The sequence below is a fragment of the Rattus norvegicus genome, chromosome 1, assembly GCF_021556685.1.
Source record: "Rattus norvegicus strain SHRSP/BbbUtx chromosome 1, alternate assembly SHRSP_T2T, whole genome shotgun sequence".
Classification (NCBI taxonomy): domain Eukaryota; kingdom Metazoa; phylum Chordata; class Mammalia; order Rodentia; family Muridae; genus Rattus; species Rattus norvegicus.
In genome coordinates, this window is record NC_141534.1 from 216,305,403 (window position 1) to 216,330,360 (window position 24,958).

Here is a 24,958-nt window from a genome sequence, read left to right on the forward strand (position 1 = left end):
TGTATTTGAACAAGCCTAGTAGTAGTAAAATATTATGGTTTGTATATGTTTGACCCAGGGAGTGGCACTATTAGAAGGTGTGGCCCTGTTGGAGTAGGTGTGTCATTGTGGGTGTGGGCTTTAACACCCTTATTCTAGCTACATGGAAGTCAGTCTCCAGCCAGCATCCTTCAGATGAAGATGTAGAACTCGGCAACCCTTGCACTATGCCTGCCTGGATGCTGCCATGCTCCCGCCTTGATGATGATGGACTGAACCTCTGAGCCTATAAGCCAGCCCCAATTAAATGTTGTCCTTATAAGACTTGCCTTGGTCTTTGTGTCTGTTCACAGCAGTAAAACCCTAACTAAGACACCATGTAATTGAGACTTGCTTAGGTTTAGTCCATTATCACCATGGAGATACAAAGGCAGACACGGTGCTGGAGAGGTAGTTGAGAGTTCTACATCTGAACCCACAGACAGCAAGAAGAGAGACACTGGACCTGACATGAGATTTTGAAACCTCAAAGCTCACCCTTAGGGACACACTTGCTCCAACAAGGCCACACCTCCTACTCACTTTTAAGTAATGGCATTCCCTAATTACTAAGTCTTCAAATACATGAGCCTATGGAGGCCATTCTTATTCAAGTCACCACAGCGCTGTGGTGGTGGTGGGGAAAGCCCAGGGACTTGGTTAAACACAGAGCAGATGTTCCCTGTGAAAATTAGACCAAGGCAAATCACTAATGATGGCACATCCACTGGTGCTCAGGATACAGAGGCAGTGCTGCACTGTTCCCCAACCCCAACACACACACCCACACACAGAGGCACACATCCCAGCCCACACACCTCAGGCTGACCTTGGCTGGGGAACTCTGTGAATTTGAAGGGGTTGGGGGTGTGAATGGTCCCTCTTGGCTTAGCACTTGATTGGAGACAAGTAACTGGTGTTAACAGAATGAGTTCCACTAACCACTCGTCTTGGGAGCAGAAAGAATTGCCAAGGGGATGGAAACAAGCAAGACCCAGTGGTTAAAGAGCGCTCACTACTCCTCTACAGGACCAGAGTTCAGAACCCAGCACCCATGTCTGGCAGCTCACTCTACTGCCTGTGACCGGCACCCTCCATGCACACAGGCACACAAATATAAATCTGAGAAGAAAAGAAAATTGGAGAGGAAAGAGGTGTGCTGTGGTAGCCTTTAATCTCAGCACTTGTGAGGCAGAGGCAGGCTGATCTACACAGAGTTGCAGGCTAGCCAAGATTACCTTGTGAGGTGGTGAAACTTGTCTCAAAAACAAACAAAAAACCCCCGAAATGCCATAAACATATATACACAGTACCAAAACCAACAAAATAAAACCAAAGGAGAGATGCCTCAGAAGGTGAAGGTTCTGGCCATCAAGCCTGACAACCTGAATTCCATCTCCAGGACTCAAAATGTGGGCCCAATATCTTCATGTTTTTTTTTTCCTTTTTTAAAAATGATTTATTTTATTTATATAAGTACACTGTAGCTACACACTAGAAGAGGGCATCAGAACCCATTATAGATGGTTGTGAGCCACCATGTAGTTGCTGGACTTGAACTCAGGACTTCTGGAAGTCAGTGCTCTTAACCACTGAGCCATCTCTCCAGCCCCTTCCTATCTCCCTCTTTTTAATTCTTTTTTTTTTCTTTTTTTCAGAGCTGGGGACCGAACCCAGGGCCTTGCGCTTGCTAGGCAAGTGCTCTACCACTGAGCTAAATCCCCAACCCCTTTTTAATTCTTTTTATTGGTTTGGTGATGAAAGAGTAGTAGTCTAGCATGCACAAGGCCCTGAGGTTGAGCCTAAGTACAGTATTATTCAGATGCTAACACACACACACACACACACACACACACACACACACACACACACTGAGGCAGCAGCTCACATAGCCCCAGCTGGCCTCAAGCTGTGTAGCTGGCATTATAGATGCACACCATTATGCCTCGCTTCTTCACTTCCTGTTCTCCTTCCTTCTCCTTGGCCTTGCTAAGCTCTTCTATCTGCAGCAGTATAGTTCCTGGCCCTGTACAGATTTCCAGGAGCACCAGATGCCAGCAGAAGCAGTAGGGAGAGGTGACTTTGTGTCCTGTGTTTCCTGCCATTGACCATGAAGTGAGGGCTCAATACCTGCTCTCTACTCGGTCCTGCAATGACCATAACCTTGCTGCTTTCCACTCTCTGCCTAATTCACTTCTCCCTGCTTACACACACACACACACACACACACACACACACACACACACAGAGAGAGAGAGAGAGAGAGAGAGAGAGAGAGAGAGAGAGAGAGAGAGAGAGAGCGAGCGCCAGGAGCACTTGGACTGGGGTGACTCCATTGTATCAGTGTCTGAATGCATAAGCTCCCATTGTTTTAAATCACAATCATAGCTGACACTCACCCAATGCTCATGATGCCCCTGACACCGGTTGATTCCTATCTATAGCAGGGGCTGACATTGTCTTTTGCCAGCCAGCCAGAAGCCCAGATGAGTCAGGCTATTCTGGCAGCCTTAACAAGGCCTTCACAGAGCCATGGGTGTCTCTGGGGCCTGGGTTTTATTCTTGCTGGGGTTGAAAGAGTGGAGAGAGGGTCAGCTACTGCTGTCACCTGATAAAGCTGAACACTTGAGACTTAACACGCATGCACAGCACAGGGGCTGGGGACAGTGCTTTTTTAAATAACAAGCCAGTGCGGCTCATTGTTCTTACTGCCATTTACTGTAACCTTAAGCCTCCTCTGGGTTTTGACAGGAACTGATGGAGTTTCCAGAGGTTGCTCTGGCTAAGGACAGTGAACACCATGCTAACCTAAAAGAAAACATCTCCGATCCAAACAAGGCTGTTTGCTGGTTTCTGGCTGTATTATGACCAATTCCTTCTCCATGTTCTGGCTGCCATCACTCCTGAGTGACTCTCCCCGGACCCTGAGACAACAGTGTGTTCCTTGATGCCTTGGAATGTAATTTAATCAGCACAAAGAAAGCTGTGCTTGGAGTGGTGATGGCCAACCTGTGTTACACAGGGGAACTCCATCTAAAAGAAAACATTTTTGAGGAAGATCAGGGAGAGGCGAAAAAGGAGAGGTATCTTGGGAGAGCTGAGCCTGGTGTCTTAAGGTTTTACTGCTGTGAACAGACACCATGACCAAGACAACTTATAAGGACATTTAATTGGGGCTGGCTTACAGGGACAAGGTTCAGTCCAGATTATCAAGGTGGGAGCATGGTAGTGTCCAGACAGGCATGGTGCTGGAGGAGCTGAGAGTTCTATATCTTCATCTGAAGGCTGCTAGGTTGAGGGTATTTAAGTCCATCCCCACAGTGACACACATACTCCAACAAGGCCACACCTCTTTTTTTTTTTTTTTTTTTTTTTTGGTTCTATTTTTCGGAGCTGGGGACCGAACCCAGGGCCTTGCGCTTCCTAGGCAAGCGCTCTACCACTGAGCTAAATCCCCAACCCCAAGGCCACACCTCTTAATAGTGCCATTCCCTGGGCAAGCATATGCAAACCAGCAAACCTGGACAGGGAAGAACCTTTAAGTCCCTCAGCACTTCTGTTTGAGGACTGTTTTATTCTGAGGCCCGTGTTCCCTCCTTAGGGACCCAACCAAGCTTTTTTCAGGTCTCTGCTGCTCTGGAGGTGGCGTGAATGAGGACTCAAGCCTACTGTGTTATCACATTCCTTTGGGTAACTGCCCTCCACCCTGGGACACAGTCCATTGGGCTTGGTGGCATCAGGACCTTGTTAGTGATTGGCAGGGCCCCCGCCAGTTTCTGCCCTGGGCATTTCAGTTTCAAGCATGAGCAATGACAGAAGATGGCAAGTCTAGGCTTAGACCTGAGGTGGCAGAATACAGGTCCCAGGTGGGTCAAGTTTCTCTGAGGAAGGGATGCTCAAGTCTATGGAATAAGGCGAACCCCGCACTGGGCCCTGGAGACAGCCTGGCTAGGCAGCTGAGGCCCTAGAGTGGCCCTGCTAGTTGTAGTCATCCCTGACTGACATAGCCACCTTCTGTACACCCTTCCCTCTCTGTACACCCCAATCTGTTATCAGCCTGTCTGATCCGGACTCCTAAGCTGTGCAGGTTGCCCACTGTGCACTGGAAGCTAGGAACTGAATTTAAACTATTCATGAGTCCAGACTGGGGCTGGGAGAAGCCTTGTTTTTTTGTTGTTTGTTCGTGTTTTGTGGTTTTGGGTTTTTTTTGTTTTGTTTTGTTTTTTTTTTGTTTTTTTTTTTGTAATTCAAACTGATGAAGGCAGATACTCCTCTAGGGAATTGGCAACCCCCTCTCAGAAACCTCTTCCTCCTTGTTTCCCTCTTTTAGTGTCTCTTCCTGGAGGAAGGCTGCTTGGCCACCTGCAGAAAGACCCAGCTAGCCCTGCCCTGAGCTTTCATGCTCTGCCCATTCCTTTGACAAGGGAGGACTAAATCAGCCTTCTGCTCTGCTCGGTCCCCTCTGGACTCAGCATTCCAGGTGAGCATTAAAGTCATGACTCACAAATGGCCCAGCCAGGGACTGGGTGAGGAGGACTTTATTCTCACTGCTGGACAGGTGAGGAGGACACCCAGGATCCTGGCAGCAGCAGGCAGTCCCTCCCAGCCCAGTCTTTCCTTTTGGCATGGCGGCTGCAGGCCACTTTGGGAGATGGGTGACAGCCCTCCTCCGAGGGAGCAGCAGTGGGCAGCAGTAGCAGCAGCAGGTCACGGTGGGGTTGGGAATGTTAGTCTGGCCAGCTGGTGCTTATCCCTCCGGCTGGTGTCGGATGAGGACAGGGACCTAGACAGTGAGCTGGGACACTGAAGAAGCTCAGTCGGCAGTAAAGACACGACTGGAAATGTCATCGAGGAGCCAGTCGATGCCAGGCAGCAGGTCCTCCCCTGTGACGGCACTGCAGCCTTGGATGCGCCAGTGGTGGCTGCGGATGGAGTCCAGCTCTAGGGCCTGGGGACAGAAAGGACAGGTGGAACCACCACATGGTGGCTCACAACCATCTGTAGTGAGATCTGATACCCTCTTCTGGTGTGTCTGAAGACAGCTATATATAATAAATAAATCTTTAAAAAAAAAAAGAGAGACAGTGTGGTGGGGCTCCTATAATACAGTAGTACACTGGGGGAGGGGGAACCGAATGTCTCAAACAAACAAAAGTCAAGATGCTGAGCCTGCTAGAGGGATGGTTAAGGTGTACCATGGCTCCAAGGCTGGGTCAGCATGACACACAATCCTGGCTTGTTTACCTACTATGTGACATCGGGCAGGCTACCTAGCCTGTGTCTGCTGCACCCTCTGTAAGGTGACAGACTCTCCCTCATGGATTGTAGTACAATGGGGTGAAGAATGAAACTTGTGAACCTACACACGGCCCACGGCAACGGGAAGACTCCCTGCTTTCTGGCTGCTGAAATCCTGAGATGATCTAGTTACAGGTCTGCCTCCTCCCAGACCGAGGGGTACTCCATGTTATTAATCATCAAGTCCCAGGACCCGGCTAGGTCTTGTCACACAGCAGGAGCTAATAATAGCTGTTAATACCAATTATTAGCCAGGCATGGAGGTGCATGCTTGAAATTCCAGGCAAGAGGACTGCTGCTGAGTTTGAGACCACCCTGGACTACAAAGTGTATTCTAGAATAGCCTAGGCTATAGAAATTGTATCAAAAATAAATAAAATAAGATGGGGCCTGGGGGTGGAGCTCAGCAGAGCTGCCTAGCATGCACAGCCATGGGAGCGAACACTAGCACTGCAGAAACCGGACGTGGTGGTACACACCTGGAATCCCAAGTGCTCGGAGGTGGAGGCGGAGGCAGGAGGATGAGTGAGTAGTTCAAGGTCATCCTCGGCTTCCTAGTAAGTCTGAAGCTTCTAGGGCTGTCAAGACCCAGTTTCAAAAAAACAAAACAAAACAACAGTAAAATCAAAATAATAAAGTCCTAAAGACCCTTCAGCTTTACTCAGTGGACCTGAACCAGGGCCTGACTCACCTCCTGAATAGCATTACAGGACAGTGCTCCAGGCAGGTCCTGCTTGTTGGCAAAGATGAGGAGGGTCGCTCCAGCCAGGCGCTGGGGAAAGAGAAGATGGGTTGGGGGTGGGGGAAGCTTCACATAGAGCTTGATCCCTTTGGTATAAGACATGAGGTTGGTGGTCAGTAAGAGAGCTCCAGGCTGTGGAGGAGGCCCACAGGGGGCAGGCAGTAGACAGGGCTACTGATGCTACCACACAGTGGGTATCTCTCTCTTCCAAGCCTCAGGAAGAGGATGTTGCCCACAATGATCCCCAAGCCCTCTGTAGCTCTGGCCATGTGCAGAAAGCATAGGTGTGCTGAGGGCTGCCCTGGGGACTGGGATAAAACAACCTGCCCTGTCCTCCCAGTTCACAGAATCCTTGTGTTTTACTTCCAGCAGACGGCCCTGTTGGTCTCTCTACTTAATCCCCTTGGTGTGCTAGTCTTTGGAACCTCTCCTGGTGCAAACAGAAATCTAACTTCTGGGCCTAGCCCTGCTGAGCCTTGACTCAGCCTCTGACAACAATGACCTCTCTAGACCTGTTCAATGCTACAGAAGGGGCTGAAGTCATACCAGGGGCATGTGTAAACCTAAAGTCCCATGCATCCCTGTGGTTCCCATACAGCCATTAGCAACTCCCTCTTACTCTCGCAAAAGTGCCCTGGCCTTCAACTAACTGAAATGTGGCAACATGATCCAAGTTCCAGGGCAGACAGAGCAGTGTCCAAATAAAACTAGCAGCTGAAGGTAACAGTAATGCCTGAGCATGGCTAAGGGGTGCCCACTGTAAGCCTGGCATTCAGGAGGCTAAGGCAGGAGGAGAAAGAGTTTGGAGCCAGCCTGGACTACATAAGGAAACCTGATCTCAAACACCTACCCCAACTCTGCTGCCAAACAAACAAACAAGCCCAAAACCAAAACACCTGCCCAAACAAATGAGTAGCCAACAATGAAGGAGTGTGGCACGCACGTCATTTGGGAAGTAGAGGCAGGTGGACCAGGATTTCAAGGACAGTGTTAGCCAGTTTGGGCCAGCCTGAGATGAGTAAAACTCTGTTGTCAACATAACAAGTCTTTCGATCCAGACAACAAATGGCAAGATTGGCCTAATCACTGCTTTAGGAATGTGGGAGTTAAGGCTCAGGTTAAGGGTCTTCCAGAAGCCACACAACAAGGTTAGATTCCTGTGTAAGCTTCACTGCCCCCCTGAGCATTGCTGGCACCCTAGCCTTGAGGCCCCTGCAGCAATGGGACTGAAACTCAGGGAGGTGGGAGGTGAACCAGTAAAAGCAGAGATGTGCGTCTGTCCAGGTCTCAGCTCAGGGCCCACTAAGTGAGTGGACCCCTACCTCCCTCCCTGAGTGTCCCAGTAAACCATGGCACTTGTGGCAGGCTGTGGCCTGGCTGCCAGTGAGCACAGGGCACACCTCCTCCACCAGTAGACTCTGCAGCTCTCGCTGACAGTCCTGCATGCGCTGGCGGTCAGCGCTGTCCACCACCCAGATGAGGCCATCTGTGCTCTCGAAGTAGTTCCTCCAGTAGGAGCGCAGAGACTTCTGGCCACCCACATCCCAGATGTTCAGCTTGAATCTGGGAAGGAAGGGACAATGGAGGTCAGGCTGGTCCTGCCCTCCCAGCCTCCTCCCAGCCCCACAATGGCCCACAGTGACCCCACTCACCCCCGGTGCTCCAGGGTCTTGATGTTGAAGCCCAGTGTTGGCGAGATGGTGTCCACATCTTCTCCATTGAACTTCTTGAGGATGGTTGTTTTGCCAGCATTGTCCAAGCCACTGGGGTACACAGGCTAAGGAGATGTCCCTGAGCTCTCCTGGAGGACATGTCATCACCCTACCACTCTCCTAGGGACTGGTATTTCCCTACTGCATGTTGAAGCAAGTTGAGCACACACCTCACCCATAATTGGACTGAGATAAATGTGGAAGTATGAAAATGGAATTCTATCATGTCGGCCATCTCAAAGTAACTTAATTTACACACCAAATATTGAGTGCCTACTAAGTGCCAGGCCCCCTCAGCTGTTAGTGGACAAAGCCACCACCCTTATGAAACACACACTAGCAAAATGACTAAATTAAAAGACCCCCTCCCAGAAAGGGAATTATACAAGCCCAAGGCCCTCAACTATAGAAGTAAAAAATAAGTTTTTAGATATGTGGGACAAGCTGACCCATCATTTAGACGAAACAGACCAGAAAAGAAAACAAAATACAGAAACCAGACTAAATTATGGGCACTGCTCCATGGGCCACCTGACAAGAAAAAGAAAAAGTCCCTGACCCCCCGGAAGCCCTGACCACCATGTACTTTTTGCTAACTCACTGTTATGATTATAGCCAAAATAGGTAACATACACGTATGCCTCATTTACTCCACCAATCACATCCCTGTAACCATGCATCTGCTTCTGTAAGCCTGCTTCTGCTCCCCAATGCCCTATAAAAACCCGTCCCTGGTTCTGCTAGGCGCACCAGTCTTCCAAATTGACTGGGACGCCCACAGATACCTGTGCTCCCTGATCAATAAAAAATCCTCTTACAGATTACAGCCGGTGGACTCGGACTGGTCATTGGGGCTTGAGGATCTCCCTCCTGAGAGAAGATTCTCTCTGAGAGTCTTACATATGGGGGCTCGTCCGGGATCGGAGATCCTCTGCCTAGAGACCACCGACCACCCACCGGGAGGTAAGCTGGCCAGTGTTTGTCTTGTCCTGTCTTGTCTTGCTTTGTGACTTGTTCTGTAAATGCTTAGTTACTTGGCTTGGGTCTAGACCGTTTGTATTTGGGCGGGCCAGAGAAGGAGCTGACGAGCTCGGACTTCTCCCCCGCAGCCCTGGAAGACGTTCCAAGGGTGTTTAGAGCCCGGTTTTTCGGGGCTCAGCCTGTATCGGAAGGATACGTGGTTTTGGGTTGGAGGAGAGAGGAGAGAGCCGGATCCACTGAAGGATCCGGACCCTCGTCACCTCTGTCTGAATTTTTGGTTTCAGTTTGACACTGAAGCCGCGCGGTGCGTCTGTCTGTCTGACTGTTGAAATTGTTTGTCTTCTTTGTGTCCTAATTTTCTTTGAATATCTGTGGAAATTGGTTATAGGATGCTTTGTCTTGGTCTTGTTTGTCTGGTTTGTTTTCTGTGGTATTGTCCAGTGTCTTTTTGGCTTTTGTTTCGTTTTTGGACTTTGGACAGACGACTGTGTTTAAAATCTTGGACTGACAACTGTGTTTGAAATCATGAAACTGTTTGCTTTGTTTGTCAAGGAGTTTTACTTGGTCCTCTTGGTGCTTAACTTGGAAATAATTTGCTTGAGAAAAATTGTTTTCTGCCAGGGAGTTTTATCTTTCTCTCTTAGCCTCCTCCCCAAGGAGAGATGCCCCTCCCTTTGCTCCCCTTGTCCAGTCTAGCTGCTGTTAACAGTTGTGTATGAAGAACTCCAGGTTAGTGAGTGACCCTGTCTGAAGCAGGTATTAACAAGAGCCTGAAAGCTTTACCTTGGATCCTGAAGAAAAATTTCTCCCTGTTGCTTAAACATTCACAGCTTCTAAGGAAGGGAGCCTGCCTTATCTGCTGGCCCTATTCCAAGAGAGGAGTTGATCTCCAACATTAAATAACCTTCCCTGTTAGTCATCATTGACATGGAGAGTGCCTTTGATCCTATCCCCACAGCAGCCAGTTCCTGCCCCTGTGGTCAAAATGCCCCAGGTTGGGGGACAGAGAAGCCCCTGAGATAGTTTCAGAGGGAATCTACAACAAACTGTGAAGAACTTTGTTTTGCCAGTCAAAATTTAGAATTCAAGCTTTGGCTGTGGCCAAGGTCAGTATTAATGTTTTCTTTTCCATGGACCTTTAGCCCACTGAGACAGTTTGGTAAAGGGCTGCTACTGAGGTCCTGAAAGTCCCAGGTGAACTGGTTACAATTCTTTTGTCAGCCACTTGGCATCTAGCACCCAGGTCCTAACCATCTCTCCATCCTTTTGTTATTAGTTCTTAAGTCCAGAGAGATAGTCAGTAACAGATCAGCTCCCTCTCTGCTTGCCGTTCTGTTTCACAGACACAAAGCTTGTGCTTATTTTTACAACGGCCTTTTTGTCCCAAAAAGTCCTCCTGGTTTAGCTGTGTGACTAAATGCTATTTGTCCTCTTCAGTGGACCTCTATTCTCTAGACTGTTACAGGTCTTCTTTACCACTGAGGAAAGACGGAATCCTACTAGAGGCCAAAAAGAATGTTCCAGACATGGATAGAAGACCCTCACTCCTGACTGTTGACTTGAATACCCCTGAAGGTAGGGAGTGCTCCAGGTCTGCCACCAGGCTCCAAGGGTGGGTCTCCGAGGGGCTAAAAAATGCCCCACCAATCTGGCTAAGATAAAAAAAAGATATAAAGAGAGAAAGTTACAGAAATTTAAAGGGTTAAGCTAAGTTGCTGAGAGTTAGTGTAAGTTACAGAAAAAATAAAGTTAAAGTGTAGTTACATAAGTGGACAACATCTAATAGCTGTAGAAGAAGATGCAGAAGGTATGAGAGAGAGACTGAGGAAGAAAAAGAGGAAAGAAGGTAAAAAGAGCAGGAAGCTAAGGAAGAAAAGAGACAAAAGGAAAAAGAAGCTAGAGAGCTAAAGAGAGATAAAAGACAGGAGAGGAATATATACTGGCCACAGTAGTTAGGGAACCTAGGAAGACAGTACCTGGCAACAGAAGAGAATTCCTAGCTAAAGATCAGTGTGCCTATCGCAAGGAAAAAGGACACTGGGTCAGGGACTGCCCCAAGAAGAACAAGAGGGGCCTCTCCAGCAGCCCGGAAGGCAAGTCTCTTGGTCCTAGAGTGCTGGCTGTCCGCAAAGATAGAAGGGAAGCCTGCCCAGTTGTTTTGTGAATACGGGGGCCCAACACTCTGTGCTCCTACGCCCAAATGGGCTAGTGTCCAGCAAAAGACCTTGAGTACAGGGGACTACCGGCAACAAATGATACTCATGGACTACCCGAAGAACAGTGGACCTTGGCGTGGGCCGGGTATCCCACTTGTTCTTTGTGATTCCAGACTGCCCCTACGAGTCTAAACCCTGCAACCCTGCTCCTGGACCCTGACCTAGACACCCCCCTTCATGACTGTCAACAGGAGCTCACTAAAGCACAGGAGTGGCATAAAGATCGGACTGATCAGCCAACAGAGGGGGTAGATGCCATCTGGTTCATAGATGGGAGCAGCTTCTTACAGAAGGAAAAAGATGGGCTGGGGCAGCAGTGGTAGATGGAAACAGAGTCATATGGGCTCAGGCCCTACCAGAAGGCACCACTACTCAGAGAGTAGAGCTCGCTCCCCTTACCAAAGCCCTTGGGCTGAGAAAGAGACTTAACATCTATGTGGACAGCACGTATGCCTTTGCTACAGCCCATCAACAGAGGGGCCTGCTGACATCTGAGGACAAGAAAAAAAAAAGAGATTCTGGCTCTGTTAAGGGCCCTACATGACCCAGCCAGGCCGAGGAAGAGACTCTGGTACACCTCAACGAGAAAGAAGATCCTGCTAACTAAATATTATGGCCCAGGTCTCAAGTATCTCGTGGAACAGATAGTGCACTGATGTATACCATGCCAAAAGGTAACTGTTTTCAGGAAAGTTGACTGTGATAGGAGGCTCCATGGGGAACGGCCTAGATACTACTGAGAAGTGGACTTCACAGAGATAAAACCAGGAAAATATGGTTATAAATGTCTCCTAGTGTTTATAGATATCTTTTCAGGAATAGGTAGAAGCTTTCCCCACCAAGCAAGAGACGGCCTCAATAGTCATCAAGAAGATACTAGAAGAAATCTTCCACAGGTCTGGAGTGCCCAAGGTAATCTGGTCAGACAACAGCCCTACTTTCGTTGCCAAGGTAAGCCAGGGTGTGGCCAAGTATTTAGAGGTTGATTAAAAATTACGTTATATTTACAGACCTCAAAGTTCAGGACAGGTAGAATAAATAAATAAGACTCTAAAAGAGACCCTGACCAAATTAACCATGGAGACTGGCACAGACTGGGTGACACTCCTTCCCTCTTGCTCTCTTTAGAGCAAGAAATACCCCTTCCAGATTCAGCTTTACCCCCTTTGAGATCTTATATGGGGCCTCAGCTCCCCTGACTATATTAGATGATGTTACTGAACCAACATGTCATAGTAATAATGATTTATATGCCAGGCTAAAAGACCTACAGGTGATACAGAAAGAAATCTGCTCACAGCTGACAGCAGCCTATGCCCCGGAGACCCCTGAGACATGTCATCAGTTCCAGGTCGGAGACTACAGCTACACTGAGCCCAGACACTCGAGCCTCGCTGGAAAGGACCGTACCTGGTGCTGCTGACCACCCTGACAGCCGTCAATTCTCAGCCCTCACCAGCCGTGTACTAGCTGTTGGGGCTGAGAGCTGGGACCTAGAGGGACTCTCAGATCTTCAAAAAGCTTTCTAGACTTAAGTGACTGGGAGGTTGCTATAATGCTCACTTGAGGAGTGTGTTTTAGAAACAAGAATTTCATGTTTGCCTGTTTGCCCTGGGTTCCCTCGGAATAGGTGTAAAGATAGGCTTGATTTTTATTGCAAATGATGTAACATTACATATGTTAGCACTCCTAACACTTCTTGGGACTGTGCCTCAGGGATCACAACCTATATAAGTTTAGAAGTTCTAAAAGACCTTGGTGTATAGGTTCAGATAGTGTCCAGATTAGAATCCTGATACTAAAGACTTATAAGACACAAAAGAGAGTTGAAAATTATTTAAGGCTATCTAGGTGCTACAAGGACAGCACAAGGACATCTGCTGTTGCCCTACAATGCAAGGCTTATAGAGAATTCAGAACTGCCATTGACTCAGATATAAAAAGAATAAAAAAGACTTTTTAGCTGACCTCCAAGAACACCTAACCTCCCTCTCAGAGGTAGTCCTTCAAAATAAGAAAAGATTAGACCTGATATTCCTTAAAAAAAGAGTCTGTGTGCTACACTAAAAGAAGAATGTTGTTTCTATACAGATCAGACAGAAATAATAATAAGAGATATAGTCTTTCAGTCATTCAAACTTTTGTGCTGAGACAACAGTATCAGATGGTGAAACAACAAGAAACAGAGGTACCTTAACCAAGTTGAGTAGAAGATTCCACTCAAGGACAAAAAGAAAATGGGGGAATAAAAGACCCCCTCCCAGAAAGGGAATTATACAAGCCCAAGGCCCTCAACTATAGAAGTAAAAAATAAGTTTTTAGATATGTGGGACAAGCTGACCCATCATTTAGACGAAACAGACCAGAAAAGAAAACAAAATACAGAAACCAGACTAAATTATGGGCACTGCTCCATGGGCCACCTGACAAGAAAAAGAAAAAGTCCCTGACCCCCCGGAAGCCCTGACCACCATGTACTTTTTGCTAACTCACTGTTATGATTATAGCCAAAATAGGTAACATACACGTATGCCTCATTTACTCCACCAATCACATCCCTGTAACCATGCATCTGCTTCTGTAAGCCTGCTTCTGCTCCCCAATGCCCTATAAAAACCCGTCCCTGGTTCTGCTAGGCGCACCAGTCTTCCAAATTGACTGGGACGCCCACAGATACCTGTGCTCCCTGATCAATAAAAAATCCTCTTACAGATTACAGCCGGTGGACTCGGACTGGTCATTGGGGCTTGAGGATCTCCCTCCTGAGAGAAGATTCTCTCTGAGAGTCTTACAAAATAATGGGGCTGGAGAGATGGCTCAGCAGTAAAGAGCACATGCTGCTCTCACAGAAGACCTGGGTTTAGTTCACAGCTCCCATTGTTGACTTCTGTGGACACCAACCACTCATAATGGTGCACAGACCTACACGCAGGCAAAGTTCTCACATGCATAAGTATTAAACATATTAAAGACTAAATAAAGCAGAAGAGAAAGCTGGGTACTTGAAACCAGTGAAGGACACTCCTGACAGGAATGGCTTTCAGCTCAGGGACCAGATAAGGCTCTGTGGGGTCTTGAGGCCCAAAACAGATAGGCCCGGCCTTTTGAAGGTCCAAGGAAGTGCAAACATCTAGAGGTGGCAACCACCACCATCTGTTTCTGGAATGATCCACAGCCTCTGCTGCAGAGAACAAACCAGTAGGTGAACTCAACAGCAGGTGAGAATGTGGGGCAGCCAAAACCTGAATGGAGAGCTCAGAAGGACAGGACAGGCTCTGCCTTTAGGACTTCTTCCTCATTTGACCCTGGCCCAGTGACTCCCACCTCTGAGAGGCATGAGTGAGTACCTCTCACCTTCTGCAGCCCAACTCTCGACTTGAAAAGCCAGCTGATTACCCTGTCCTTCCAACACCATCCGCTGCCCCACCTCACTTGTGGCAGCAGAACCATCTCCATCCACACCCCCATTATCTGCTGAGTCAGTCCCAGCTTCTCTGTGGTGCAGCCTGGGAACGGGTGTTTACACTCAACTGCACCATCTTTGTGCTTTTACTGTTGTTTTTTCCCTGGTACTCCTTGTAAAGCAGTCTGGCCTCAAACTTGTGAAGGTTCTCCAGATTCTGCCTCCTGAGTGCCAGGATTACAGGCATGGAACCACCATGCCGGACCTTTCCTGCATTTTGTTTGTGTTTTTTGAGAAAAGGTCTATGTAGCCTTGGCTGGCCTGAACTTTCTCTGTAGACCAGGCTGGACTCAAAGCCATAGATTCACCTGCTTCTGCCTTCCAAACGCTGGGATTAGAGGTGTTCAATACCATGCATTTTTTTTGTTTGTTTAAAATATTTTGAGTTTTTGCCTACATGCCCACTGAATCAAGATGAGGACATCAGGACCCCAGGACTGTTACACGAGGCTGCGAGGCACCAAGTGGGTCCTGGGCACTGAACCCCTATTCTATGGCTCTTAACCACTGCAACATCTTTAGCCTCTTGCTTTCTGTAAGTCTACTATCAGACTGGCTCCTGATGCTTCCCGAAGCCTCATCTTGCCAGGCCGATCTAGAAGACCTCCTGACTGGCTAGGTGGCCCATCTTCTGCTCCACCCGGCACAGTTAGTCTTTCCTTGGTCCCCTCCCAGATCTCATCCCTGTCTGCCTCATCTGACTTCACAGAGTATCTACGCCTGGGTCTCAGCACTCCTCAGGTGGGCCATCCCATCATCATTTCTAGGCTGGTGGCTGCCACCTACCTAGCCAAGCAGTCAGGGATGGGGTCTTCCCAGGAATGTGCTTCTCTCACCTCAGCAAGTGGCTCCTTGTCCTTCTGATGACTCTGGCCAGAAACCAGTTCATGCTTGGCTTCATCTCCCTCATATGGTCCTCCCACCCGGCAGCAAGTCCTCCAAGCACCACTGTCATAATACTTCCACCCTGGTCTAAGTCACCAGCCTGTGGGCCTTTCATAGTACAGCTGCCTAAAGGGTCCCAGCAGGTGGGCTCTCCCTCACTCCAGCCCTTTCCTCCTCCTCTTCCCACCATGCCTGTCTTATCTACCCAGGACCTTGGCACTTGCAGGTCCTCTGCTTAAGTTTCCCCAGATATCTCTATTTCCCTTAAGTCTTTGTCCAACAGTTACTATCTTGCCATGGCCTTTGACCACTTGTGGACTATATTCTTCTCTGGCCACACTACACATTTTATTTGCTTTATCACTTTTTCTCTCCCCTCTTATCACCTGAAGTGAAGGGTTTTTTCCGTTTCCATGTGACCGTATTCCCTAACAAAGTAGGTGCTCAGAGGTCATCTAATGAGTGTCTTTCTCAGAATTGTCTAAAACAGTCGCGAGTAGTAAAGTTCTAAGTGTACATTAATTTCCCTCTGACACTTCGTGGATCGCAGATGCCTAACTGGCCTGGCACAGTGCAAGACGGGTGATGAAGGTGCCAGTTAATACAATGAAAGGTCGGCAGTGGCCCTAATTGACAGTTGGACCTGTGGCCAACCAGTCCACGCCTACCCGTGGCAGTCCTAAGGACCCTGGGATTCTGACCCTAAGGGAACCGCCAAGGCCTACACCGGTGGATGAAGGGGAGGGGGTCAGCGCCGGGGAGGAGCAGGGCCCATGCTCCGACCAGCCGGAGCGAGCGTGACGTCCGAGTCATCACCACTGCGTCGCGCCTCGCAGTGATACTGGAGTCCCCCGTCTAAGCCCGCTCTTGAGACCACCGGTCTGCCTTTTGCACGCCATCCCCCGCCCTGCAGAGTGGTATGGCCCGACCCGGCCCCGCGCCGAGCAGTGGTAGCGCCGCGTGCGTGACGCACCACCGGCAATGGGTACCCACGGCGGCCGCGCCCCCGCGCCCGGCTCCGCCCACCCGGCGGGCCCCGCTACCCTCGCGACCGTTCTGGTGCTCCGAGGATACAGCATGAGCAGCCGCAGCTCTCGCTCTTTCTGCTTCATCTTCTTCAGAATGGTCAGAAGCCCCATGATCCCGTAGCCCCCTCCCGGCCGCCGTTTCTTCTAGTCCCGGGACCCCGCTCCCGTTTCCTATTGGCTAGTCTGGTGCTTGGTTCCGCCTTCGTCATCACGTGACCACAAGAGTGTGGGGCGCCGCCCCCTAGCGGCGCGACAGCGAATTTGCAGTCTGCTGCCTTAACCCTTCTCTTCCAGAAAGCTGAAGGTCGGTGGACTCGGGAGAAGTCCCTAAGTCTTCCGCCTACCAGAAGCTGACTTTCTCGAGCTGTATCTCGTTTAGGTAGGGAATATACCCGCGAAGAGGTTCTGAGCCAGGAATCCAAAAAAAGAGCTTCACAAAGAGCTGATGAATCAACCGTGGACCGTAATATGGCCCAGTTACCCCGTGCATCTTGTGACTTCCATTATCCCCATTTGCCACTAACGGAGGATCCTGGTCCAGACTGTCAGAAATGACTCCATCCGTTTAGTTGAGGGGGATGACTCCCCTAGGGACCATTTCTAAATGTGCGGGCAGTATGGGCTCCTTGGGTTATTTAGAGTTCTAAGCTCCCTGCCTGTGGTGCAGGAATCAGACCCGCACAAAGGATTGATTACCCTGCCTAGGACCCTGACAGGTTGAGAAGCTCTATTCCAACTGTTAGGATAAAACTGGCGAGGCGTGGTAGTGCAGATGTCAGTCCCAGCACCAGGAAGGCAGAGACAGGAAGATCTCTGAATTCAAGGCCAGCTACGGCTAGTAGTCAGACAGTAAAGAGACCCTGTCTCAAAAAACAAAGAGATAAAAAAACCTGAAGCCCACCTGGTGCTTAGCCTCTTGGCCGCCGGCATGTAATAGGTGTACAGTCAGAATATCTTTAATAAATGACTTTGACCAAGAGTTCGTTTTTAAAAAATAATTTACTTTGCTGGTCGTGATGGCACATACCTTAAATTCCAACACCTGGAAAGCAGAAGCAAGTGGATCTCTGTGAGTTTGAGGGCAGCCTGATATATATATATACTGTGTGTGTGTGAGTGTGTGTGTGTGTGCATGCGTGCGTGCATGCATGCGTCTATGTGTGTTCCAGAACAGGAACGACTACACATACTGAGTGCCTGTCTCAAAACAACCATTATTATCAGTGTGTGTGTGTGTGTGTGTGTGTGTGCGCGCGTGAGTGTGGCTGCACATACCACTTTGTGGAGCTGATTCTAACATTTTTATGTGAACTCAGAGCATCAGACTGTCTCGGCAAGTGTTTTTTATTGGTGAGACTTCTCATGGGCCCAAAGAGCTAGTTTTTCTTTTAGTCCTCCCCTTGTCTTTTTGACTTGTTGTAACAGGGTCTCAGGCAGCCAAGGCTGGCCTTAAACTCAGTGTGTAGATCAAGATTAATTGGAACTCTTTCTTCTCAAGTATAGGTTGGTCCACCATGCTCAGCCCATTTTATAATGGGGTTTACTTTTTAAAAAGTTGTTTGGGGTTGGGGATTTAGCTCAGTGGTAGAGCACTTGCCTAGCAAGCACGAGGCTCTGGGTTCGGTCCCCAGCTCCGAAAAAAAGAAAAAAAAAGTTATTTGTTTAATTTACTGTTTCATTTTTACTGAGAAAGCCAGGCTGATTCCATGACAGGTTTCAAATTGGCAGTTAAGGCGACTAGGCCTAAATTTCTGTTTCCAAGAACCGGGGCAATTCCAGGCAAGTCCAGGCCTCAGAAGCTGCCCCACCACCTGGCCTGAGGCAAGGACAATGGGTCAGTAGCAGTTTCCAGACTTCCTCAGCAACAGTTTTCAGATCTCCCCAGCAAGTTTCCAGCCCCCACATCCTGATAATGAAAAGTCCGTAGAGGTGGACCCAACAGATTAACATAGAAGTCACCTGCCAACCTCAGAATTCCCCAATGTGCTTTAAATCGAGCCTACAAGCTCACTTGATGGTCTGTCTTGGTAATGGGAGACCCTAGCATGCTGGACTTCTGCAGAATGAAACATTCTGTGTGTTTACATACTGCTTGAGTCTGGGCTATCATTCTTCGGTGAATCATGAACCCTTACATACATTGTGTATACAAAGGTTTGCTTACATGCACATCTGTCTGGGCATCAAGTGAGTACCTGGTGCCCCGAGAGGCCAGAAGATGGCATTGGAGCCCCTGGAACTGAAGTTATGGTAGTTATGATCTCCTAGTATGCGGAGAGGTTAACTGATGCATCATCTCGATGCCACCCCCTTGTATTGTGAGACAGGGTCTCCTGTAGTCCATGCTGGCCTTGAACTCCCTGATCCTCTTGCAAATCTGGGATTGCAAGTGTGTATCACTACCAGTTAAGGCTTATGGGGTGCTGGGGATTGCACCCAGGGCTTCGGGAATGCTAGGCAAACACACTAACAACTGAGCTACACTAGAGTAGACCTTGATCTTTTAAAGACTGGGAAGAGGTGTCTGGGAGCAGCTGGAGGGATATTTGTAGTGGTTGGACAGGAATTCAATACAGTATACGTGCACACATGAACATAATAATAACAACAACAGCAACTACCACCACCAAGATTGGGGTCTAGCCTAAGCTACCTTTCCATTTGTCTCATGGAAAGGAAAAAAGGCTATTCTTGTAACCTGTGGGAAACATCCTAGAGAACCAGGAAGACGCTACGTGGACCTGGGGTTCTATTTAACTGTGACTATATATGTGCTCTTGAATGTGTGTACATGCGTTCATATATTCGTGCGCATGCGCACGCGCGCGCGTGTGTGTGTGTGTGTGTGTGTGTGTGTGTTCCTCCACCCAAAAAAAAAATGTAGCGAGACTTTTTTTTCTTTAAAAAAGATAGACTTTATGGGAAGATGGTATCATTTTAATCCCAGGTATGGGCTATGGGGCTGCTTCACAGCTGCTGGCTGTGATTTGTCTCATGCCTTAGCAGGGCATGGTTTTGCCAGCTGTAAATAGTTTCTGCAAGGGTGTGATATCTGGAATTCTGGGCACTTTTCAGAAGGTATATAAACTACCCGAGAGTTGGTTATTGGTGGGTTGCTGTAGTCGTGTAGAAAGAGACAAGAACAAGAAATTAGATATAGTGACGGCAAAGATCAGACTTGCCCCTAATCAGCAGGAAGTAGTCTATATCTGTTGCCTCCTTCCCTACCCCTGACTGTATTCAGGGATTCTTCTCTCTCTTTCCCTTCTAAACCTTTTTATGTCCTACCTAGGGATTGAAAGGGTGGAAAAAGAAGGGTGGAAAAAAAAAAGAATCCACAGAGTAGGTAAAGTCCACTACAAAATAATAATAAATTTTAAAAATGTTGATTTTTGGGTTGGGGATTTAGCTCAGTGGTAGAGCGCTTGCCTAGCAAGTGCAAGGCCCTGGGTTCGGTCCCCAGTCCCGAAAAAAAGAAAAGGAAAAAAAAATGATTTTTTTTTGTTTGTTTTCTGAAAGAGAAAGAGAGTGCAAGCGAACGCTAGGACGTAAGGCATGCACTACCACTGCCCAGCTAAAGTTGAAATTCTCATAGCCAAGTGGTATGTAGCAATGTATGCCTCCAATCCCAGCACTCTGGAAGGGGATTCAGGATCAGGACTCAGGGTTCATCCTCAGCTCTTTAAGAGAGTGAAGAGCTACTGTCTTAGGGCTTCCATTGTTGTGAAGAGACACCATGACTAAGACAGCTTTTTTTTTTTTTTTAATTTATTTATTTTATGTACAGCATTCTGCCTGCATATGTGACTGCAGGCCAGAAGAGGGCACCAGATCTCATTATAGATGGTTGTGAGCCTCCATGTGGTTGCTGGGAATTGAACTCATGACCTCTGGAAGAGCAGTCAGTGCTCTTAACTGCTGAGCCATCTCTCCAGCCCGACTAAGATAGCTCTTATAAAAGGTACCTGGCTTACAAGTTTTGAGGTTCAGTCCATTGTCATCATGGCAAGAGGCATGGCAGCATCCAGGCAGACATGGGATTGGAGGAGCTGAGAGTCCTACATCTTGTTCCAAAGGCAACAAAGAGAAGACTGGCTTCCAGGCAGCTAAGAGGAGGGTTTCAAAGCCCACACCCACAATGACACACTTCCACCTAATGGTGCCACTGCCTGGGCTAAGTGTATTCAAACCACCACAGCTACACTAGACAGTTGAGACTTAGTCCCAAGACACAAAACAAAACAATCTACCCAAACCTCCACAGTTGTCAGAAGAGCTGCCTTTGAAGAGAGGAGGACCCCTTAAGTGGACTGTGACCCACCGCTGAGTTCCTGAGGCTCTGTGCAGGGCTCTGTTGACTTGGGGAAGGAAACAACTTAGCTTGACTTTTGCTGGAACCCATGGCTGGTGCTTGCTAAGACTAGAAGGTGGCTTGAACCAGAACTGTAGGATAAGCAGGGAGACAGAGTGAGACTTCTCTCAAAATTATAAATAAGTAAAGCATGTGTCACCTTCCACAGAGCCACTCCTCTCCCTGTCCCTTTGAAGGCAGTAGTGAATATAGCCAACTCTTTATCTGGAATGGAAATAAGAACTACTAGGAGTCAGGGGCCCCTGTTTAAAGGAAAGTTGCTAATCATTAAGCATTAGAGTATATTGAAGTATTTGCATTAATTAAGCATTAGAAGGATATTGAAGTATTTGTACTCATTTTTTATATCTAAACATTTTAAAGGTAACTTTAGATACATTTTCTATTTTATTCTTCTGAGAACTATAATGCTGCCTACAGCCATACCACCCTTGGAAGCTAAGCAGGGTCAGGCCTGGTTAGTACTTGGATGGAGAACTCTGGGGACAGGCTTGCACAGTGCTGGAGTTCCTAGCCAGCACCAAAATAAGTACTAAGGAAGGGGGTGAAGAGAAAGGAAGGAGAGCCTGATCTTCTCTCTGGTAAGATATGTGACACTACTATTTTTCTTGTCACATGCCCATTACAGAGGCACTGACCAGCACTTGGTGGCAGCATACTCAAATAAAGGTTTTGCCTAGTTAAATAGCAAAGAAAGTAGAATGTGCAGCCTGAATATTGAGACAGTTACTATGTACAGACCAGTTCTGTCCTGGCCTGCTTGAAGACTCCCACACCTCATCTACCAAGGAGTCTCCAGTGCTCCAGGGCAAACCCTGTTGTCCCCAGGGTTTGCTCCTGACTTATCGAGTGGGTGTGTGCTCCACACAGGACTCTGTCAGGGACCTCAGAAGACAGGTCTGAACACTCAAGCTTCTTCATTCCAGGCCTCAGCCCAGCTGCCTCTCGTGGGCGGCACAAGCAGCGTCTCACGCGATTTGCAGGTGATGCCATTGATTACTGGCCCGCGGCAAGGCACTGGCAGGCGTGTGCCAGCTTCAGGCCTCCCCAGAGCCTTAGGAGTTGGGAAGTACTTGAAACTCGAGTTGCTAGCAGCCTCTGCACCTGCTTCATCAGTCACCATGGTTCCCTTAAGAACAAGACTATAGAGGGACAGTATCTCTCATATATCTAATCCTAGTACTCAGGAGGCAGAGGCAGGGGGATTGACACTAGTTTGAGCTACATAGTCCCAGCCCAGCTTAGTCTCAAGAGTGAAACCCTGTTTCAACATGGTTACCTGCACTTGAGAGGCAGAGTCAGGCAGATCTCAGTGAGTTCTAGGGCAGTCTGGTCTACACAGGGAGTTCCAGGACAGCCAGGGCTACATAGACCCTGTCTTAATAAAGAAGAACTCGAATCCAAAACCCAACAACAGAAGAAACAAACAACAGGACCTCCCCCGGAAAAAGCTATCACAGTGTCTCAGTCGCTTATGACTCCTAAGGACCAGCTGATGACCTAGTGGGAGCAGCTATGTGTCTCCAGGTGTCCCTCCTCGCTGGGCCTGACTTGGCAACCTGAAAGGCAGAGGCAGCTTTGGTCTCCACCCACACAGCCACTGTTTACCTGGAGAGCTGCAGCAGCTCCTGCTGGCTGCTCTCTCTGCTCCTGTTTCTTCCAGACCAAATCTTGCATGTAGCCTAAGCGGTCCTTGAACTTACGGCCACCCATCCTTTTGTCTCAGCCTCCAGGTGTGCCCACTGTGGCTGGCTCTACAGGGTCCTTTCATCCTTCTCAGTTTGTGTCTCCAGAGCGTCCATGTATGTCTCTTAGAGCTTGTGTGTTTGGTCCCTTAGATCAGTCCTAGTCTACTGCTCCCTGCATATTAATCCCACCTGGGCCTAGAGTACACCACCCTCCTCTGCCTGCCACCCAATGCCTCTCTTTTCTTTCTTTGCTCTAATGTCCAGTGTCTTAAACTATATGTTTCTGTGCAGACACTGGTTGGGAATTTAGTTCAGTGATCTAGAGCTTGCCTGGCATAAGGCCCAGGGGAAGTCTACAGCACCACAGTCAGTGTCTTAATTAAAATAGTCGGGAATGGTGATACAAACCTGAAATCCTAGTAGTTAGGAAATTCAGTCAGGAGAATCAAGAGTTCAAAGTCGATTGAATTCCAGGACAGGGCTATTCAGAGAAACTTTCTAGAGAAAAAAACCTCAAGGTCATTGTCAACTACATAGCACGTTGGAGTGGAGAGTCCAGTGTAGGCGGCAGGAGACCCAGTCTCATCCAGCAACAGTGTCACCATCCTAGAACCCAGCATGACTCCATCACATTTTTTTTCCTCAGGTGGCTGTCATGGCACACGCCTCTAATCCCAGCATGGGGGAGGCAGAGGCAGGCGGATCTATGTGAGTTTGAGGCCAGTTTGGTCAATAGAGCAAGTTCCAGGATGGCCAGAGCTATAGAGTGAGACCCTGTCTCAAAAGCCCAGAGTAAATAAATTTTCATTTATTTTTATTTTGTATGTTTGGATCCTTTGACTGTATATATGTCTGTGTGCCATGTGTGTGCCTAGAGTCTGTGGAAGCCAGGTGAGGGCATTGAGCCCTCTGGAACAGGACTTAAAAGGCAGTTGTGAGCTGCCCAACATAGATGCTAGGAACTAAACTCGGGTCCTCTGGAAGGGCAGCAAATGTTCTTTGTTATGCTCTAAGCAATGGACGTCATCAAGTCACATCATGTGACAGATCTCATGTAGGAGGTTTATTGGGGAGAGGGTAGACAGAGGCTGCCACTGGGCAAGGGTGGAGGGAAAATGAGGGGAGAGGAGGGACTGGCCTTTTACGAAGGGTTGTAACCCATGCACAGGGTGAGGATACGTGACTAGTGGTCACAGGGTGAGGACACGTGACTAGTGGCATCAGTAGGAATGTGCTGCATCTTGGCAGGTAGTGAGGAAGCGTTCTGTTGTTGCAGGTTCCTGCAGGCAGTGGAAATGCCTGATTGCTAACACCCCTCCCCTTTGTTTGTTATAAAAGAAGAGGAACTAGAAAGGGGTGATGGTGAGGCAGGAATGAGGGTGGTGTGCTCTTTAGGCTACTTCCTGCTGACTGGGGGCATCCTCATTCTTGAGGCACTGTTGTTCTTCACCATGGGGGGGCGGGGACGACACTCCTATCTGGAGGGAGCCTCAGGCTCTGTGGCTAGCATTTGGCGGGCATGTAACAATAACTGACTGTTTTTTTTGGTTCTTTTTTTTTTTTTTTTTTTTTTTTTTAATTTGTCATTGGAGAAATGCAGGGTGAGTCTAGTAAAAGCAGAAAACCGAGAGGGAGCTGAGCTAGGAAGGCCAATATCTACTTCCAAAGACCTGGGCTTGGTTGGAAGCATTGAGTTGTTCCTTTCTGGAGATCTGTTTGAAGTTGCTGGATTTTGTTTTTTTCCCAAAGGTTTGACATAGAAGCAGCATTTGTCCTGGAGGAAGAGGCAAAGGCCACCTTTTCCAGCTGTAAGATCTATTCCCCGTTAGTTTTGGGGTACCATCACAGCCAGGGAGTCGATCTGTCCTTGAGGAGTGAGTATGGTTTGGGCCACCTGCTGGAGGTTACAAGGTCAAGGTCAAGGACATGATCTGTCCTGATGTCCCAGTGGTGACACCCGCAGTTATTCCTGTGACAGCCAAGAGGGGCATGATTTGAACTGCCCTTTCATTAAGTCAGTCAGGTACTGAGTCCTTTACTGGAGTCGGTAGGGACTCTTCTCCATGTATCACCCCTACTTGGGGAAGAGAAATACTAGCATGCAAACTCCTGAACAACTCGCAGGTAGGGGATGGTAGATTTGAGTACCACAGAGAATCGAGGTGTTATGAGCTGTAGGTCACTGGGGCAGAGACGAAGTATCAAGGGTTATGGTCTTGTTATAATCTAAGGGATTTAATGCCCCTACAGAATGTCTCACAAATCCCATAAAACCATTTGCCATTGCCAAAGAGAGTGATAAGAAAAAGATAGGGAGTCGTGGCCACACCGGCTCAGGGCGGTTGGTAAATGGCGAGGTGAGGTTATTTGTCAGGATCATGGGAGAGGCTGTAAGCCGCAGTTCCTCCTGGGACACACAGCCAGCAATCTCCAAGGCGGCCGGCCAGGTTGGGTGACATTCAGAAGCAGGTAGGCTGAGGTCAGAGTCTGAAGCAGGAGATGAAATGACAGGTTTGTATTATTTAAGAGACAGGATGTCAATGAGGCAACGGCGT

The 24,958-nt window shown here is 48.3% G+C and overlaps 1 protein-coding gene and 1 long non-coding RNA gene across 5 annotated transcripts; one reads left to right on the forward strand and one right to left on the reverse strand.

Moving 5' to 3' along the window:
* Positions 1-4,540: 4,540 nt before the first annotated feature.
* On the reverse strand, positions 4,541-16,489 carry Arl2 (ARF like GTPase 2). Of its 2 annotated transcripts, none has more exons than XM_087587327.1 (5): positions 16,390-16,489; positions 7,711-7,821; positions 7,381-7,621; positions 6,008-6,088; positions 4,541-4,966 (listed from the first exon to the last, which is right to left on the reverse strand). In XM_087587327.1, exons 1-5 carry the CDS (start codon positions 16,452-16,454, stop codon positions 4,832-4,834), a joined length of 633 nt encoding a protein of 210 aa, XP_087443453.1. In that variant the 5' UTR covers positions 16,455-16,489; the 3' UTR covers positions 4,541-4,831. The 2 variants fall into 2 exon arrangements, with proteins under 2 accessions (XP_087443453.1, NP_113899.2); NM_031711.2 differs by having other exon boundaries at positions 4,542-4,966; positions 7,459-7,621; positions 16,390-16,485.
* On the forward strand, positions 8,517-13,685 carry LOC134483958 (uncharacterized). 3 transcript variants are annotated; one of them, XR_015652843.1, is made up of 5 exons: positions 8,517-8,733; positions 10,207-10,326; positions 11,432-11,641; positions 11,784-11,918; positions 12,225-13,685. It is a non-coding gene; the product is annotated as an uncharacterized LOC134483958 (long non-coding RNA). The 3 variants fall into 3 exon arrangements; XR_015652842.1 differs by lacking the exon at positions 11,432-11,641; XR_015652841.1 differs by lacking the exons at positions 10,207-10,326; positions 11,432-11,641; positions 11,784-11,918.
* Positions 16,490-24,958: the final 8,469 nt, after the last annotated feature.

Bases quoted from the DNA above. Each gene is read 5' to 3' on its own strand.
- Arl2 (XM_087587327.1), bottom strand. From the start codon at position 16,454: ATGGGGCTTCTGACCATTCTGAAGAAGATGAAGCAGAAAGAGCGAGAG. The intron at 7,822-16,389 runs GTATCCTCGGAG...TGTGTACCCCAG, and splicing joins GAGCTGCGGCTGCTCATGCT to TGGCTTGGACAATGCTGGCA. The intron at 7,622-7,710 runs GTGAGTGGGGTC...CTTCCTTCCCAG, and splicing joins AAGACCCTGGAGCACCGGGG to ATTCAAGCTGAACATCTGGG.